The 15,670-nt window shown below is 51.7% G+C and overlaps 1 protein-coding gene across 1 annotated transcript in view; it reads left to right on the top strand.

Annotated features, from left to right (window-relative positions):
* IQSEC2 (IQ motif and Sec7 domain ArfGEF 2) overlaps nucleotides 1-12,009 on the top strand; it is a 90,267-nt gene extending 78,258 nt beyond the window's left edge. Inside the window, 11 exon segments of the mRNA XM_033201158.1 lie at nucleotides 2,615-2,707; nucleotides 2,710-2,753; nucleotides 4,172-4,297; nucleotides 6,791-6,890; nucleotides 7,782-7,943; nucleotides 9,582-9,755; nucleotides 10,247-10,296; nucleotides 10,894-11,611; nucleotides 11,614-11,697; nucleotides 11,700-11,791; nucleotides 11,793-12,009. Coding sequence (XP_033057049.1) covers nucleotides 2,615-2,707; nucleotides 2,710-2,753; nucleotides 4,172-4,297; nucleotides 6,791-6,890; nucleotides 7,782-7,943; nucleotides 9,582-9,755; nucleotides 10,247-10,296; nucleotides 10,894-11,611; nucleotides 11,614-11,697; nucleotides 11,700-11,791; nucleotides 11,793-11,873 — 1,724 coding nt within the window. The 3' untranslated portion in view covers nucleotides 11,874-12,009.
* Nucleotides 12,010-15,670: the final 3,661 nt, after the last annotated feature.

The raw sequence follows: 15,670 nt of genomic DNA on the forward strand, positions 1-15,670 counted from the left end.
TGGATCACATGAGGCCAGGAGTTCCAGACCAGCCTGGCCAACATGGGGAAACCCCGTCGCTACTAAAAATACAAAAATTAGCAGGCATGTTGGTGCGTGCCTGTAATCCCAGCCACTCAGGAGGCTGAGGTAGGAGAATTGCTTGAACTTGGGAGGCAGAGGTTGCAGTGAGCTAAGACTGCACCACTGCACTTCAGCCTGAGTGACAGAGCAAGACTCTGTCTTCAGAAAAAGAAAGAAGAACAATTGAGATGAGGTCACTGATGGGTTGGGAAGGTCCCAATATATGAGGGTCCCAATATATGAGGTTCCAATATATGGAACCAATATATGAGGGCCTTGAATGCCAGATGAAAGGTGTCACCTTGCTCTTTTTGCTTATTCTACTGATGTCGAGCCCTCCCTATCACCAAAGAGCAGCCTACTAAAAATGGTACAGATGTTAAGATTATTTAAGCAGAAACGAAAGAGGAAAATAGAGTCAAAGAAAAAAGCAAACTGAAAACAAGACAAATTGGCTGCCCATTGGGTTTGTGCAGCTGTGGCTGCTCTGGTAAGAAAGTCAGTGCAATATAGAATGTTCCTTTAGCACCTGTCCAAGGAGGAGATGTGGCATTTCCAAGGAAGAAAACATTTTCTCCTTTTTGTTTTCTGTTTTTTTTGTTTTTTATTTTCAGAGACAGGGTCTCACTCTCTCACCCAGGCTGGAGTGCCGTGGTGCTAGCAGAGCTCACTACAGCCTTGAACTCCTGGGCTCAAGCGATCCTCCCACCTCAGCCTCCTGAGTAGCTGGGACTATAGGCACAGGCCACCATGCCCAACTAATTTTTAAATTTTTTGTAGAGACAGGGTCTTGCTATGTTGCCCAGGCTTGCCTCAACTCGGCCTCCCAAAGTGCTGGGATTACAGGTGTGAGCCTCCACATCCTGCCCAGAAAACATTTTCTCTAGTAGAGGATTTAGAGAGAAGAGTGAGTAGGTTTCACTCAGCAATCAGAAATGGAGAAGGATGGTGAAGATGGGAGGAGGGAGTTAGATCAGAGGCCATTTGGAGCTGTCTCCTATAATTTTGCCATCATTCATTCATCCATTGTTTTTCCCTCTGTCTCTCAATATATGTGTGTGTGTGTGTGTGTGTGTGTGTGTCTGTATCTTTTCCACTCTAATTATTAAATAAAGAAGCAAATAAATGAAGGTAATACACACTTGTTTCAGAAATGTTGAAAGATTCAGAAAATTAGAAAATTTCTTATATCACCCAAAATTTGCCCCCTAGAGGCAATCATAGTTAATGTTTTGGTGCATTCTAATCTTTTCCCTCATGCATATGTAACTTTTTATATAGCTCAGATCATACTATACATGCAATTTGTCTTGCTCTTTTCACATAATTTGCTACTGCAATTTTCTCAAGCTATCGAGATGTTTTTGTAAATGTCAAGTTTTTAATAGCTGTGCATTATTTTATTAAATGGATATACTATCCTTTACTTAACTGTTCCTCTATTGTTAAAATTTAGGTTGTTTCAAATTGTCCCCATAAGTAACACTTAGTGAGTATTCTTTTTATTTTATTTTATTTTTTGAGACAGGGTCTTGCTCTGTTGCCCAGGCTGGAGTGCAGTGGTGCAATCATGGCTGACTGCAACCTCCTCCTCCCAGGCTCAAGCTATTATCCCACTTCAGCCTCCCAAGTAGCTAGGACCACAAGTGTGTGCCACCACACCCAGCTAATTTTTGTATTTTTTGTAGAGATGGGATTTTGCCATGTTGCCCAGGTTGGCTCTTGAATTCCTGGCCTCAAGCGATCCACCTGCCTCAGCCTCCCAAAGTGCTGGGATTACACTACGCCTGTCCTAGCAATCTTTTTTTTTTTTTTTTTTAGACAGAATCTCAATCTTGTTGCTCAGGCTGGAGTGCAGTGGCCCGATCTTGGCTCACTACAGCCTCTGCCTCCCGGGTTCAAACAATTCTGCCTCAGCCTCCCGAATAACTGGGACTACAGGCACATGCTACCATGCCTGGCTAATTTTTTGTATTTTTAGCAGAGATGAGGTTTCACCATGTTGGCCAGGATGGTCTTCATCTCCTGACCTCATGATCTGCCCGCCTCGGCCTCCCAAAGTGCTGGGATTACAGGTGTGAGCCACCATGCCTGGCCTGCACTAGCATTCTTGCACATATTTCTGAGTAGTTCCTTAAGGTAGATTCCTAGAAGAAGAATCACTGTGTACAAACATTTAGATTCTTGCCAAATTACCTTCCAAAAGAGTTATGTTACCATACATGCCCACTTCCCTGCACTCTTCCTAGCACTGGATTTCATTTAAAATTATTTTTGCTAATTAGGAAGGCAAACAATAGTATCTGATTGTTTTAATTACAATGTATTCTGAGTTGTTGAGAGAAAATTCCCCACCCCGGGGAAGATAGCAACTGGCTATTGTGTTGAAGGACATCCTCCCTGCCCCAATCCTGGCCAAGGGGCTGAGGATACCCACTGACCCTCAGTCCTGACTGTCATGGCCCGTGCCTGGGTGTGGGAGTTGTGGAGCATCCCTACCACCCAGTGCCCATAATCATGTGACATATCCCTGTGTTACTCCCTCCCCCAGGGGTTGACAATGGTGAAGACATCCCCCGAGACCTCCTGGTGGGCATCTACCAGCGCATCCAAGGGCGTGAACTGCGGACCAACGATGACCATGTGTCCAGGTGCAGGCTGTGGAGCGCATGATTGTTGGAAAGAAACCAGTAAGTGCCTTGGAAGGCTGCAGAGGGGCCAGGGTTCAGGTCTGCCTCTGCCACTAAGTGCACCTCCTGAGTCACTGCACCTCCCTGAGCCCCAGGTGCCCTTTACCTGCAATACGGAGTGGGTGATAATGCATTCCTCAGAAGGCTGTGGTGCAGAGTGAATGCATCGAGCACATTCCAAGGCCCATAGTGGGTACTGTATAAATATTAACATCCTTTTCGCCTCTGGCTTTGCCTCTCCATCCTAAGTGAAGGGCCAAGCTGATGGTTATCAGAAAACCAAAGCAAGAACACACTTTAGGCCAGGTGCAGTGGCTTGTGCCTGTAATCCCAGCACTTTGGGAGGCCGAGGTGGGCGGATCACCTCAGGTCAGGAGTTCCAGACCAGCCTGGCTATCATCGCAAAACCCTGTCTCTACTAAAAATACAAAAATAGCCGGGCGTGGTGGTGCGTGCCTGGAGTTCCAGTTACTCAGGAGGCTGAGGCAGGAGAATCGCTTGATCCCAGGAGGCAGAGGTTGCAGTGAGCTGAGATCGTGCCAACGCACTCCAGCCTGGGTGACAAAGCAAGGCTCCGTCTGAAAAAAAGAAAAAAAAAAAAGAACAGGCTTTAGCCAACAAACATTTGTGGATGCCTTTCCACTGAGCCCAGCATTTTACTGGGCACCAGAGTTGGTGCTGGGCATTCATATATATGAATCAGACGTGGTCTCTGTCCTTGGGGGCACTCACAGACCAGTTGGGGTGTGAGACAAAGACGCATATAATACTTCTGCCTTACGGTCCAGTTTAGGAGAGGAGAAAGGAGAAAGAGGCCATTTTCAGCCTGGAGAAATCAGGGAAGGCTTCTTGGAAGAGATAATTTTGGGATTGATTTTTTTTTTTTTTTTTTTTGAGATGGAGTTTCACTCTGTCACTCAGGCAGGAGTGCAGTGGCATGATCTTGGCTCATTGCAACCTCCACCTCCTGGGTTCAAACGATTGTCCTGCCTCAGCCTACTGAGTACCTGGGATTGCAGGCACCAACCATCACACCCAGCTAATTTTTGTGTTTTTAGTAAAGACGGGGTTTCGCCATGTTGGCCAGGCTGGTCTCGAACCCCTGACCTCAGGTGATCCGCTCACCTCGGCCTCCCAAAGTGCTGTGATTACAGGTGTGAGCCATCGTGCCTGGCTGGGATGGAAATTTGAAGGGGAGTTGAAATATGACCATGCAGAGCTGGACAAGAAAGACATTCCAGACAGAGGGGCAAAGACAAGGTAGAAGAAAAGTTTAGGCCTTAGTTGCTGATACCCCTTGTGTCAGAGTGATACACATGTATGAGAGGTAAACTTTTTGCGGTTGAAACTTAAGGTGCCAGGAGGCCTGAAGCTGACGGGCTGGCCTTGCTGACACCTGTTTCTCCATGCCTGACTAGGTCCTATCTCTCCCTCACCGTCGACTGGTTTGCTGCTGCCAGCTCTACGAGGTGCCAGATCCAAACCGCCCCCAGAGGCTAGGGTTGCATCAGCGAGAGGTCTTCCTCTTCAATGATCTCCTTGTGGTATGAGCACTGTGGGGGAGGAGATGGAGGGGGATAGTGAGGTTGACACCTGAGTCTGGTGTGAACCATGTTGATGTTGGTGTGTGGTGTGGTGTGTGGAGTGTCGCGGGCGAGGTGTTCTGCCATGCCATCTGCATGGTCTCAGGCAAGGCCCAGGCCTTCTCTGCCCCTCCTTTTCCTCACAGATTCATTTGGAGATAGTAGCAGACGCACAGGGACAGAATATATGAGGACCAAAGGGATGACAGACTTACAACCTGGGAAGTGGTAGGAAATATCCTTGTCCACCTCAGTAGCCCATAGGGTTGTGTGAAGTGGGGTGAACCTGTGACCCCCAGGTCAGTCTAGAAATCTTCAGTAATCAAGATGCTTGAAGTGGGCCGGGCACCATGGCTCACGCCTACAGTCCCAGAATTTTGGGAGGCCAAGGCAGTTTGAATCACTTGAGTCCAGGAGTTTTGAGACCAGCTTGGGCAACATGTTGAAACCCTGTCTCCACAAAAAATACGAAAATTAGCCGGGCATCGTGGTGCGTACCTGTAGTCCCAGCTACTTGGGAGGCTGAGTCAGGAGGATCACTTGAGCCCAGGAGGCAGAGGTCGCAGTGTGCTGTGATTACACCACTGCATTCCAACCTGGGCAACAGAGCCAGACCCTGTCTCAAAAAATTAATAAATAAATAAATACATAAATAATAAAAACAAAATTTGAAAAAGATGCTTGGGCCAGGCACGGTGGCTCATGCCTGTAATCCCAACGCTTTAGGAGGCCGAGGCAGCTGGATCACCTGAGGTCAGGAGTTCGAGACCAGCCTGGCCAACATGGAGAAACCTTGTCTCTACTAAAAATATAAAAAATTAGCTGGGCATAGTGGTTCATGCCTGTAGTCCCAGCTACTGGGGAGGCTGAGGCAGGAGAATCGCTTGAACCCAGGAAGCGGAGGTTGCAGTGAGCTGAGATCTCTCCATTGCACTCCAGCCTGGGCGACAAGCGAAACTCTGTCTAAAAAAAAAAAAAAAGATGCTTGAAGTGATTCTTAAAACTGAGCTCATTACAAATAGAGATGTTTGTCTTTTAGGGATGGGACTCTTAGGACTTTGCTGGTTGGAAGGGACTTTCGGGGTCCAGCTTCCTAGATGGCCCACTGGATGTATGACTGCAGGGACAGAAAGCCGCCTTCCTCTAAGGCAGCCAGTTGCCTTGTTAGGCAGCTCTGACTGCTAGAATCTGTCTCCCTGTGGGTTTCTTCCAACCATCTGCACTTAACCTTTGGCATCACAAAGAACAAGTGTTGTCCTTCTGCTCCAAGACAACTCTCCAGGGATTTGAGGACAGTGATCCTGTTCCCACTGTGGTCTCTCCTTTAGAGCAGGGTTTCTCGGTCTCATCACTGTTGATATTTGGGGCTGGATAATTCTTTGCAGGGACTGTCCTGTGCACTGTAGGATGTTTAGCAGCACCCTGGTCTCTACCTATTAGGTGCTAGTAGCAACCCTTCAACCAAAAATGTCTCCAGATATTGCTCCATGTCCTCTGGGGGCAATATCACCCCCAATTGAGGATTGCTGCTTTAGCTGAAGTATTTCCATGCTCCCTCTGAGCCTTAGTTTCCTCCTCTGTGAAATGGAGCTAACCCCTACCTCACAGGGTTGTTATGAGGATGAAATGAAATAAGAGGTTATATGTGGAATCTGCCTTACCCCAAGGAGTACCTGGCCCACACAGTCAATGTGTAGACATCCCTCAGGTACTGAAACTGGTGTGTGTCCAGCTGTATGCTAGGCACCGGATATGCCAGAATGAATCAGAATTAGTCCCTGTTCTCAGGGAGCTCACAGCCCAAAGGACCTAAAAAAGTGCTTTGTGTCATTGTGCCATCCTGAAATCAAAACATTTCCTTTTATGAGCCACTTGCAGACCGCCTGAGGTGTTTGCAACCTGTGTTAGTTGAGTCCAGAATGCCCAAGTACTCGACAAAGACGTTGGGTTGTTGAGAGGAAGACTTGTTAACTCTCTACATGGGTTCAGCAGAGATTGCCATTAAGTGCAGGCTCTGGTGAGGCCCAGTGACAGAACCCGACAACCAAACTCCTGCCTTCCAGTCCAGCAGGGGGTGATCACACACTCAGAGGACTAGCATAGCGCCTGACAAGGGAAAGGTACTGAATCATCATTCTGGAGCTCAGAAAAGGGGTTTACAAATCTCTATGGGATGTTGGAGCAGGCTTCCTGGAGGGAGCAGGATTCAGTTAGTTCCTGGAAATGTGGTAAATGTCTGTGGTGCGTGGTCATTATGTCAGGAACTTGCGTTTTCTTCCATGCCTCCCATTCTGTCCCTCAAGCTTCCATTCTCCCCAGCTTGTGGGCATGTGTGTTTGTGTGTGTATGTCTGTTAATGGGGTGGGAGGGGAGGGTGGTTACCAGAAACAGGTGCCACGTGGAAATTCCCCACCCAAAACGCTGCCTCTTGTCTTTTTCCCACTCCTGCCAAAGGTCACCAAAATTTTCCAGAAGAAGAAGATCTTGGTGACGTACAGTTTCCGTCAGTCTTTCCCCCTCGTGGAAATGCACATGCAGCTCTTCCAGAATTCATGTGAGTCCCTTCTTGGATCCCAGCTCCCGAGAGTCTATGTCATGGCCCCCATGCTCACCCGTCATCTATACCAGCTCCAGTTTTTGGAGTCCCTTACAACCAGGCTAAGGGTCTCCAAAGCACCTACTTGGTCCCAGGATGAGGGGCAGGCCAGGGTGGAGTATGACTCGGGTCTAGCCCCTGGTTAGCTCATAGTCTTGCAGAGAACCACAGTGCATGTGTTCTCTGGTAGGCCAAAGAGATGGTGATCACGCTGTGCTCTGAAGGATGAACCAGGAGGAGCTTTGTTTCATGGTATTCTGGGCAGCAGTAGCAATGTGAGTTGAGGCAGAGGTGAGAAGGAAAGGGTTTCAAGACAGCAGTGCAGAGCTGTATGCCTTTACATCCTGCAGTACAGGGAGTAAGGGGGCCACAGCTACCAGGAGTTTGAGGGCTTTGGGGCAAAGGGGAGCTGCTAAACATGCTCAAATGGAGAAGAGGCATGATCAGAGTTAGACAGTAGAAAAATTATTTCATGGGCTAGGTGTGGTGGCTCACACCTATAATTCCAGCACTTTGGGAGGCCAAGGCAGGAGGATTGCTTGAGCCCAGGAATTCGAGACCAACCTGGGCAATATAGTGAGACCCCATCTCTACTGAAAATAAAAAAAATTATCTGCACATATGGTGCGTGCCCATGGTCCCAGCTACTCAGGAGGCTTGAGGCAGAAGGATCACTTGAGCCCAGGAGTTCAAGGCCGCAGTGAGCCATGATGACACCACTGCACTCCAGCCTGGGTGACAGAGAGATGTTATATCAGGAAAAAAAGAACAGAAAAGAAAAATTATTTTATGTATGAGCCACCTTGCACCAATCCCAACAGAAGTGCCCAGTCTCCCCTTTCTCCACAGATTACCAGTTTGGGATCAAGTTGCTGTCTGCAGTACCTGGTGGGGAGCGAAAAGTCCTCATCATCTTCAATGCCCCCAGCCTCCAGGACCGGCTGCGCTTTACATCCGACCTGCGCGAATCCATTGCGGAGGTGCAGGAGATGGAGAAATACCGTGTGGAGTGTGAGTAGCTCAGCCACATCTCCTCCCCCATCTCCTGAAACAGTGCCCTGCAGAAACCAAGAATCCTATCCTCTGAGAATCTCAGAGTTGAGGGTTAGCTTGTCCAACCTTCCCATGCTCATTTCAAGAATTCTTCAGCCTCTGCTTGAATACCTTCAGTGACAAGGGGCTCATTACCTCCCAGCCCCATTATTATCCCGAACTCTAATTATGAGCCAACTATTCCTTCTAGTGAAAGGTATTAGGGAGAAGAATCAGAGTACTGGAGGTAGGACTGTAGTTTTAGATTCCAGGTATGCTATTCATTATCTGGGTGAACTGGAGCTAATTGCCTAACCCGCCTAGCCCCAGTTTCTTCCTACACGAATTTGGGGTAATGAAGTCTCCTTCACAGAGTAGAGGAGATGAAATGAGACAAGGTAGCCGAAATGTCCCAACACATCTTAGGCATTCAAAAAAATCTATATTCCCTGTCCCACCCTCTCTCCTCCTCTGCCCACATATCAATTCCTGAGCTCAGTCCAGTGGCCTATCCTCTCCAGGGGTCACACCAAGTCATTTTGATCATATATATATAATGGAAAATAGTGATTACATCTCATTCCTCCCGATGCCCTCCAAGTTTTCTCTTCTCCAGGCTAAGCAGTCACAGTTAAGTAACATGGTGTTAAAGAGAAAGAGGCAGGCAGACAGAAAGAGAGAGACGAGGCGACAGACAGCTCCTTGGTGAGGCCTTCACAGCTCCAGGGCCACTCTACTCCTCAGCGAGGCAGGGATAGAAATTTCAGTTCACCAGATCCTTTGAGATCCTGGGAAATCCTGAGAGGGATTAGCAGCCCAAGACGAGGGGAGGCCAGTAGACATGTTTCTATGAGCTCTGTGGGGAGGTGGGGCTGTAAGGAGGCCGGAAGCACCCAAACTCTGGAATCAGGCAGACCTGCTTCCAGAATGTCGGCTCCGCCATTTCCAGCTGTATGACCCCGGGCAAGCTCTAAGACTTCTCGGATTCTCAGTTTCCTCCTCTGCACAATGTGGATGCTAATACTGACCTCAGAACTGTTGTGAGGATTGACAGAGATCAAGTATGTGTAGCGCCCAGCATACTGCCTGGCACTTAATAGAGGATTTGATTCCTGTCAGTTTCCTGCTCCTGCCCTTCCAGGAGCCCCTCTGCTCCGGAGCAAGGTATCTGAGAACTGACTGAACTCCGGAAAGATTGCCCTTTGCCATAGGCTAGAAGGGCCTTCCCGTCCTTACTGTGAACCATCTGCCATGAAGCTCTTTCTTGAAGGGCAGGGGTGCTTTGGGAGACTGACTGCAAGAGGGCATGGGAGGGGAGAAGTCATAAGGGTGAAAGGAAGGGAAAGGGAACAGGGAGAGCAGGCACCAAGAGGGATGAAGGGAAGGCTGAGCAGGAAGGGAGGGTGCAAGACGGGAGCTGGGCACTAAGGGTACTTCGGTGATGGAGCTGCAGTTTTGGGGGAGACAAGGGCTGGTCGTCCACGGGGCAAAACAGGAAGCCTGGGGACAGAGGGAGGGAGGAGGGAGGAGGAAGGAGGACAGAGGGCTAGGGTCAGTCAGATGGGCTCTCACTCCTGTTCCTGACCTTTGCTCCCTGTCTCCCCGACTGCCACCCAGCGGAGCTGGAGAAGCAGAAAGGTATGATGCGGCCTAACGCCTCACAGCCTGGAGGGGCCAAGGACTCAGTGAATGGGACGATGGCCCGCAGTAGCCTGGAGGACACTTACGGGGCAGGCGATGGGCTCAAACGGGGCGCACTCAGCAGTTCCCTGCGAGACCTCTCTGATGCAGGTAAGCCCTCTGGGCCCCTGCCCTGGCTGGGGAGACACAGGACCAGGTGTCCTCTTTGCCTCCTGTCACTGGCCACCAGCCTTCCCTCCACCTGCCACACACACACGCACCCTGCCTTCACCCAGAGTCCTGGGCGCTGCGCCACAGGGGGCCTGGGAGCCAGGTCAGAGCAGGGGGAGCCCAGCGTTTGGGCCAGGGAATGTGAAGTGGGGCCACAGTCTTGGTGCCTCTGTCTTGCTGCTCCACCTCTCCTCCTCTTCTCCCTCTTCTGTCTCTCCTGTACCTCCACTCCTCCTTCTCCATCTTTTCCTCCTCTCTCTCCTCCTTCTCCACCTCTCCTCCTCCCCACCTCCCCCTCTTCAATGGGGGAAAGGGATAATGGGGTGTCTGTCCCCGGGAGGGGCCCAGGCCTGGTGCCCAGCTCTGGAGCCCAGCAGGGTAGGGAGGGGGGGTTGCTGCTCTGACGCTGGGCTCCTTGCTTGTGGGTGCAGGGAAGCGGGGGCGGCGTAACAGCGTGGGATCGCTGGACAGCACCATCGAAGTAAGTGCCAGCTCCTGCCCCACTCGTCCTCTGCATGAGCCCTGCCCCGGCCATGGAGACCCAGAGGAGGAGGGGACCTGTTGCTCCCCCCTTCCCTGCTGAGAACCGTGCGGCTGCCTCTCCCAGCCAACCACTCTCTCCATCTGTCCTCAACTCTGTCTGTCCTCATTCTGCCTGTCTCTCAGCCTGTCTTCCACTCTCCCGTGCCCCCTTTCAACCCCAGGGCCGACGGCGAGTAGGGATGCCCTTGGAGTTGGGCCACGAGAAGCTCTTACCTCCAAGTCCTACTCTTTGACCCTGGGCGAGTCACTCTGCCTCTCTGGGCCTAACCTTTTCCCTGCCTGCAAAATGGGGATGAGGAGGAGGTACTGCTAATTTCTCCTCTCCCAGCTGAGGCTCAGATGAGATAGTGGATGTGACAGCCAAGCTTTGCAAGCTGGGGAGCTCCACATATGAGTACAGGACGGTGATTTGGTTTTTATTACAACTTGGGGTTCGCTATCTCCCCAGCTCCAGCCCTCAGGGACAGGGGTGGAATTTAGGGCTGGGGGTTTAGGGCATCTAGCCTGGCCTGACTTCCCCCCTCCCCCCTTCCAGGGGTCTGTTATTAGCAGTCCACGCCCTCACCAGAGGATGCCACCTCCGCCCCCACCCCCGCCGCCAGAGGAGTACAAGAGCCAGAGGCCCGTCTCCAACTCCTCATCCTTCCTGGGCTCCCTATTTGGAAGCAAGCGGGGCAAGGGGCCCTTCCAGATGCCACCACCGCCAACAGGCCAGGCCTCTGCCTCCTCTTCATCTGCTTCTTCCACGCACCACCACCACCACCACCATCACCACGGCCACAGCCACGGTGGCCTGGGGGTGCTGCCTGATGGGCAGTCCAAGCTCCAGGCCCTGCATGCCCAGTATTGCCAAGGACCAGGCCCTGCCCCGCCACCCTACCTCCCACCCCAGCAGCCCTCTCTTCCCCCACCTCCCCAGCAGCCCCCACCCTTGCCCCAGCTAGGCTCCATTCCACCGCCTCCCGCCTCAGCCCCACCTGTGGGGCCACATCGCCACTTCCACGCCCATGGCCCAGTCCCAGGGCCCCAACACTATACCTTGGGCCGGCCAGGCAGGGCACCCAGACGGGGGGCTGGAGGACACCCTCAGTTTGCTCCACATGGCCGCCACCCCCTGCACCAGCCCACATCCCCACTGCCCCTGTACAGTCCTGCTCCCCAGCACCCTCCAGCCCACAAACAGGGCCCTAAGCACTTCATCTTCAGCCACCACCCACAGATGATGCCAGCAGCAGGCGCGGCTGGGGGCCCTGGATCCGGCCACCAGGGGGCTCCTACTCCCACCCCCACCACCCCCAGTCACCATTGTCACCGCACTCACCCATCCCGCCCCACCCCTCCTACCACCCCTTCCCCCACCCTCTCCCCACACCCCGCACTCACCCCTTCCGCCCACCTCCCCCCATGGCCCGCTGCACGCCTCTGGGCCCCCTGGCACAGCCAACCCCCCCAGTGCAAACCCCAAGGCCAAGCCAAGCCGGATCAGCACCGTGGTCTGATGAATGGAGAGAGTGAGCTGGGGAACAGGAAAGTCTGGGGAACCACAGGAGAGGGACCTTACACCCTCTTTGCTTCCTCGGTTTTTTCAAAAATATATACACATAGCAACGTCCTCCTCCCCATGTCCTTCCTGCCTTGGGACCGTCCCCTCACCCCCAGCAGTTGCCATGGGGTTTCCTTCCAGATTCGAGGATCCTTGCCACTTGAAGCCTGGACTCAGGGTGCTCCAGCGCTGGGGAGTGGTGAGGGCCTTCCAGAGATCCTCGTTGTCTTTCTCCTGTCTTCTCTTCCCCACTTTTCCCTGGAGGTCTAGCTCTGTGGCCTCAGACCTCTGGGCCTATGTGAGCTCCCTGTCAGCTCTGGCTGGCGGAGAAGGGCAGGTGTCCAAAGCTGTCGAGGTGAAGGCTTCCTCGGGGCTCCTCTGGCCGTGTGGGGCTAGGAGAGCGCTCTGTAGAGTTGTGGCCAAACCTCAGCTGGCTTGGCCCTCTCTCTGACCTCAGGGCCTGGCCACACACTTCCATGTGTCTTCTTGCCTGCTGGAGGACACGGACCGTCGATTCACTCGGTGGGTGGGACCCTGCTTATGTTGGCCCCACGTGGGGCAGTGCTTCCTCTCTCGAGCCAGTCTATGCCCTTTCTCCAGTAGGCCCCAGCCCAGACCTCTTCGGCTTCAGGAACTTGCCTCGCCCTGCAATGTTCTTATCCTGATCAAAGTCCAGACAGCTTTTGGGGGGGCTCAGGTCTGGGATGAGAAGGGCACTGCCCTCCCTCACCCATATTGCATGCCCCCCCATTCCCTTACACCTACCCCACCTACAACTGAAGACAATGCACTTTACAGATATCGCCCACACACACCTCGCTGGGGCAGGGCACCCAGCATCAGCCCTGGGGAGAGAGGCTCCCAAAGGGCCACCATGAGCCCAAGATGTCCTTCCTGAGGCAGAGATTGAAGCCATCAGACCTGGGGTTGGGAGCCAGAATGCCTGAGTCCTTCTGTCCATCAGAATCTCCGCTGCCTCTCCAGCCCTTTTGCAGCCCTGTTTATTTATTATAAATATATTTTTTACAAGCCCCAGCTCCTCTTCTTGCCCCGCATATCCAGCTCCTCACTCAGCTCCTGTCTCCCTCTCCCCCTCTCCACCACGGGCTGCAGTACAGACAGACAGAGGAACCCTGGCTGTACAAAGGGCCAGGGCCACTGGAGCTTGGGGGCGGGGGAGGGTGACAGTGGGAGGGACTGTATGGAGAGGAGCTGGGGTTCAGGCATTGTCTTTTTTCCTCCTTGTATATAAGAATGTATATTTGATGCCTCATAAAAGACCTTGTGCTCACCTCCTGCCTCTGCCTCCTACTTCTGCGCCCCTTCCCCACTGTGGAGCCCGTGGAGAGAGGCCTTAGCCCAGGAAGGTGATGCGCTAATGTTAGAAATTCAGGCACCTGGGTGGATGAGATGCTTTGCTTGGAGGGAGGTGGGAGTGAGGGAGGTTTTTCTATCTCATTTCATGCACAGTTTGCGTGACAGAGTGGCAAGAGTATGGGCTTTGGAGTTGATCCAGTTCACATCCTGGGGTTTTCATTTCCTAGGCATGTGAATTCGGGAGAGTCACCCTCTCTGAGTCTCCATTTCCTCAGTGTAAAACTTGGGGTGATAAGCCGTTGCCACACGGAGATATGATGATTCCCAGGAGTAATGGATGCCAAGGAACCAGGATAGAGCTGAGCAAGTTAGTTCCCTTCTCTTCCTTTCATAGGATGGATGCTTCCTTCCACTCTTGGGGCATCTCCTCTCACCCTGGATGTGGCTGGCCTGGCCTGGCTTGGGAGCTTCTCCTCATCCCCACAATGGCTGGCCACATTTCTATCCTTGAGGGTGGGAGAGTGATTTGGAAGGCACAGGGCTAGATACATTTTAAGAGCTCTGCATATGTACTTGGGATGTTAGATACCAAAGAGCTGGACTCCCTTTCATTTACAGAGAAGGGACAGGCTGAGAGAAGGGAAGAGTCTCTCCCGAGGCCACTCAGCAAGTCAGGATGAGGTTTCCTGACTTCTAGCCCCAGGGCCCTTTCCAGTCCTCCCAAACCTCTTGCCTCTGAAACGGACGTGTTTCTAGCATCACTGATTATGTCCTGGATCTTAGCCTAGCGCAGGAGAAGTGGGGTTGAGCCATGGTTCTTGGTTAAAGTCAGCAGGGTCCCCAGAAGCAGCATTCAGTCACTATTTTTGCTGCCTTCCTAGAATCTGGAATGGCCTCTAAAAGGGAATGGTTTGGATGGCCTCGCTCTTAGCAGCTCAGACCAATTCTTTGTTTTCTTCCTTGTATGCATGTTTAAAGGTGTCCCAGGTAAGACAACTAGCAAAAGCAGCAGCTGGGGCCACCTACACATTTGATGCTGCCTTATGGACCAGACGTGAGGGTTTGAAGAGCTTAGACCCACAAGGTCCTGAATCAAGTCCAATCAACATTTTTTAGTTTTCTTCCCTGCTGAACCAAGCTGCACGATCGTTTCCCTACCTTCAGCTTGATTCTGGTCGCATTTTTCCAAAGCTCAGCTTTTAGCACTCAAATCCTGGCTCAGTGACTTGCCTGTGCTGCATTTGGCAAGTCACCTAGCCTTCAGAGCCTGGCTTTCCACCTGTAAGATGGGGATAATAACCTTGCAGGACAGTTAACAGATGCATGTGAAGTGCCTACCTCATGGCCAGACACACAGTAAGTCACCTACAGAGACCACTTATCTTGACATGGGAGGTGTTCCACAAGGTGGCCCAGCCAATCTCTGTGGTCCTAACTCTCATTCCTCACCCACACATTGGCCATCCACTTACTGTTCCCCAAAAATGCCTCTGTGTACTTTCCGAACTCAGCATTTTACTTGTGCCTTTCCCCCCTGCCACGATACTCCCCCCAACATCCCTGATGAAGGTTTTCCCAACCCTTGCAAGATGGGCTTGAAGAACCCATCCTTCACAAAATGTGCCCTTCATCACATTCTCTGAGATCCTTCCCCACCATACCTTAAGTGGCTTGGGAGTGACACTGGTCTGAATCATCTCCATCCAGAGCATTGCCCCATATAGTGCCTGGCACAGCACAGATGGCACTAAAATTTTGTTGATCAAATGAATGAACGAACGGTTCTTTCTAAGTCTCAGAGTTAGGTATCTTTGCATTGGTTGATTTACTGATTGATGCAACCTGTGTACCAAGTTTCCGGGCCCCTCTGGGAGCTCCTCATGCTTCCTTCAACTGTTTCCTAAATTCTCCTCCTCCAGTCCTCATTGCAGTCCCAGTGCTGGGCTGTCCGTGCTCCTCACCCCCTCCACCCCTCCAGAAATGCACTGTCCAGACTGTGGAGGGGTAGTTCATCTCCTCACTTCCCCATTTCTCTGAGGACCTGAAGACAGCAAGCCCATTGACTATTCTTATATCAAAGGTGCTGCTGCCAATCTCTCTGGGGATGCAGATGGGGAGAGACAACACATAACAAAGAACCGAATTGCTTGAACCTGCCAGGCGGAGGTTGCAGTGAGCCGAGCAAGATCGCGCCAATGCACTCCAGCCTGGGTGACAGAGGGAGACTCTGTCTCAAAAACAAACCAACCAACAAACAAACAAACAAACACAAAGGACAAAGGTTCTAGAATCTCAGAATTCTTATGTTTGCTCTCCAGTGCTGTCCAATAAGGTCTGTCTGTGATAAGCAAAATGTCCCTTACCTGTGCTGTTCAATACAGTAACCACTAGCCACATGTGGCTACTGAGCACTCAAAATGTGGCTAGTGCAACTGAGGAACTGCACTTTTCA

This window comes from Trachypithecus francoisi, unplaced genomic scaffold (assembly GCF_009764315.1).
Source record: "Trachypithecus francoisi isolate TF-2019V2 unplaced genomic scaffold, Tfra_2.0 Lachesis_group6, whole genome shotgun sequence".
NCBI classification, from domain to species: domain Eukaryota; kingdom Metazoa; phylum Chordata; class Mammalia; order Primates; family Cercopithecidae; genus Trachypithecus; species Trachypithecus francoisi.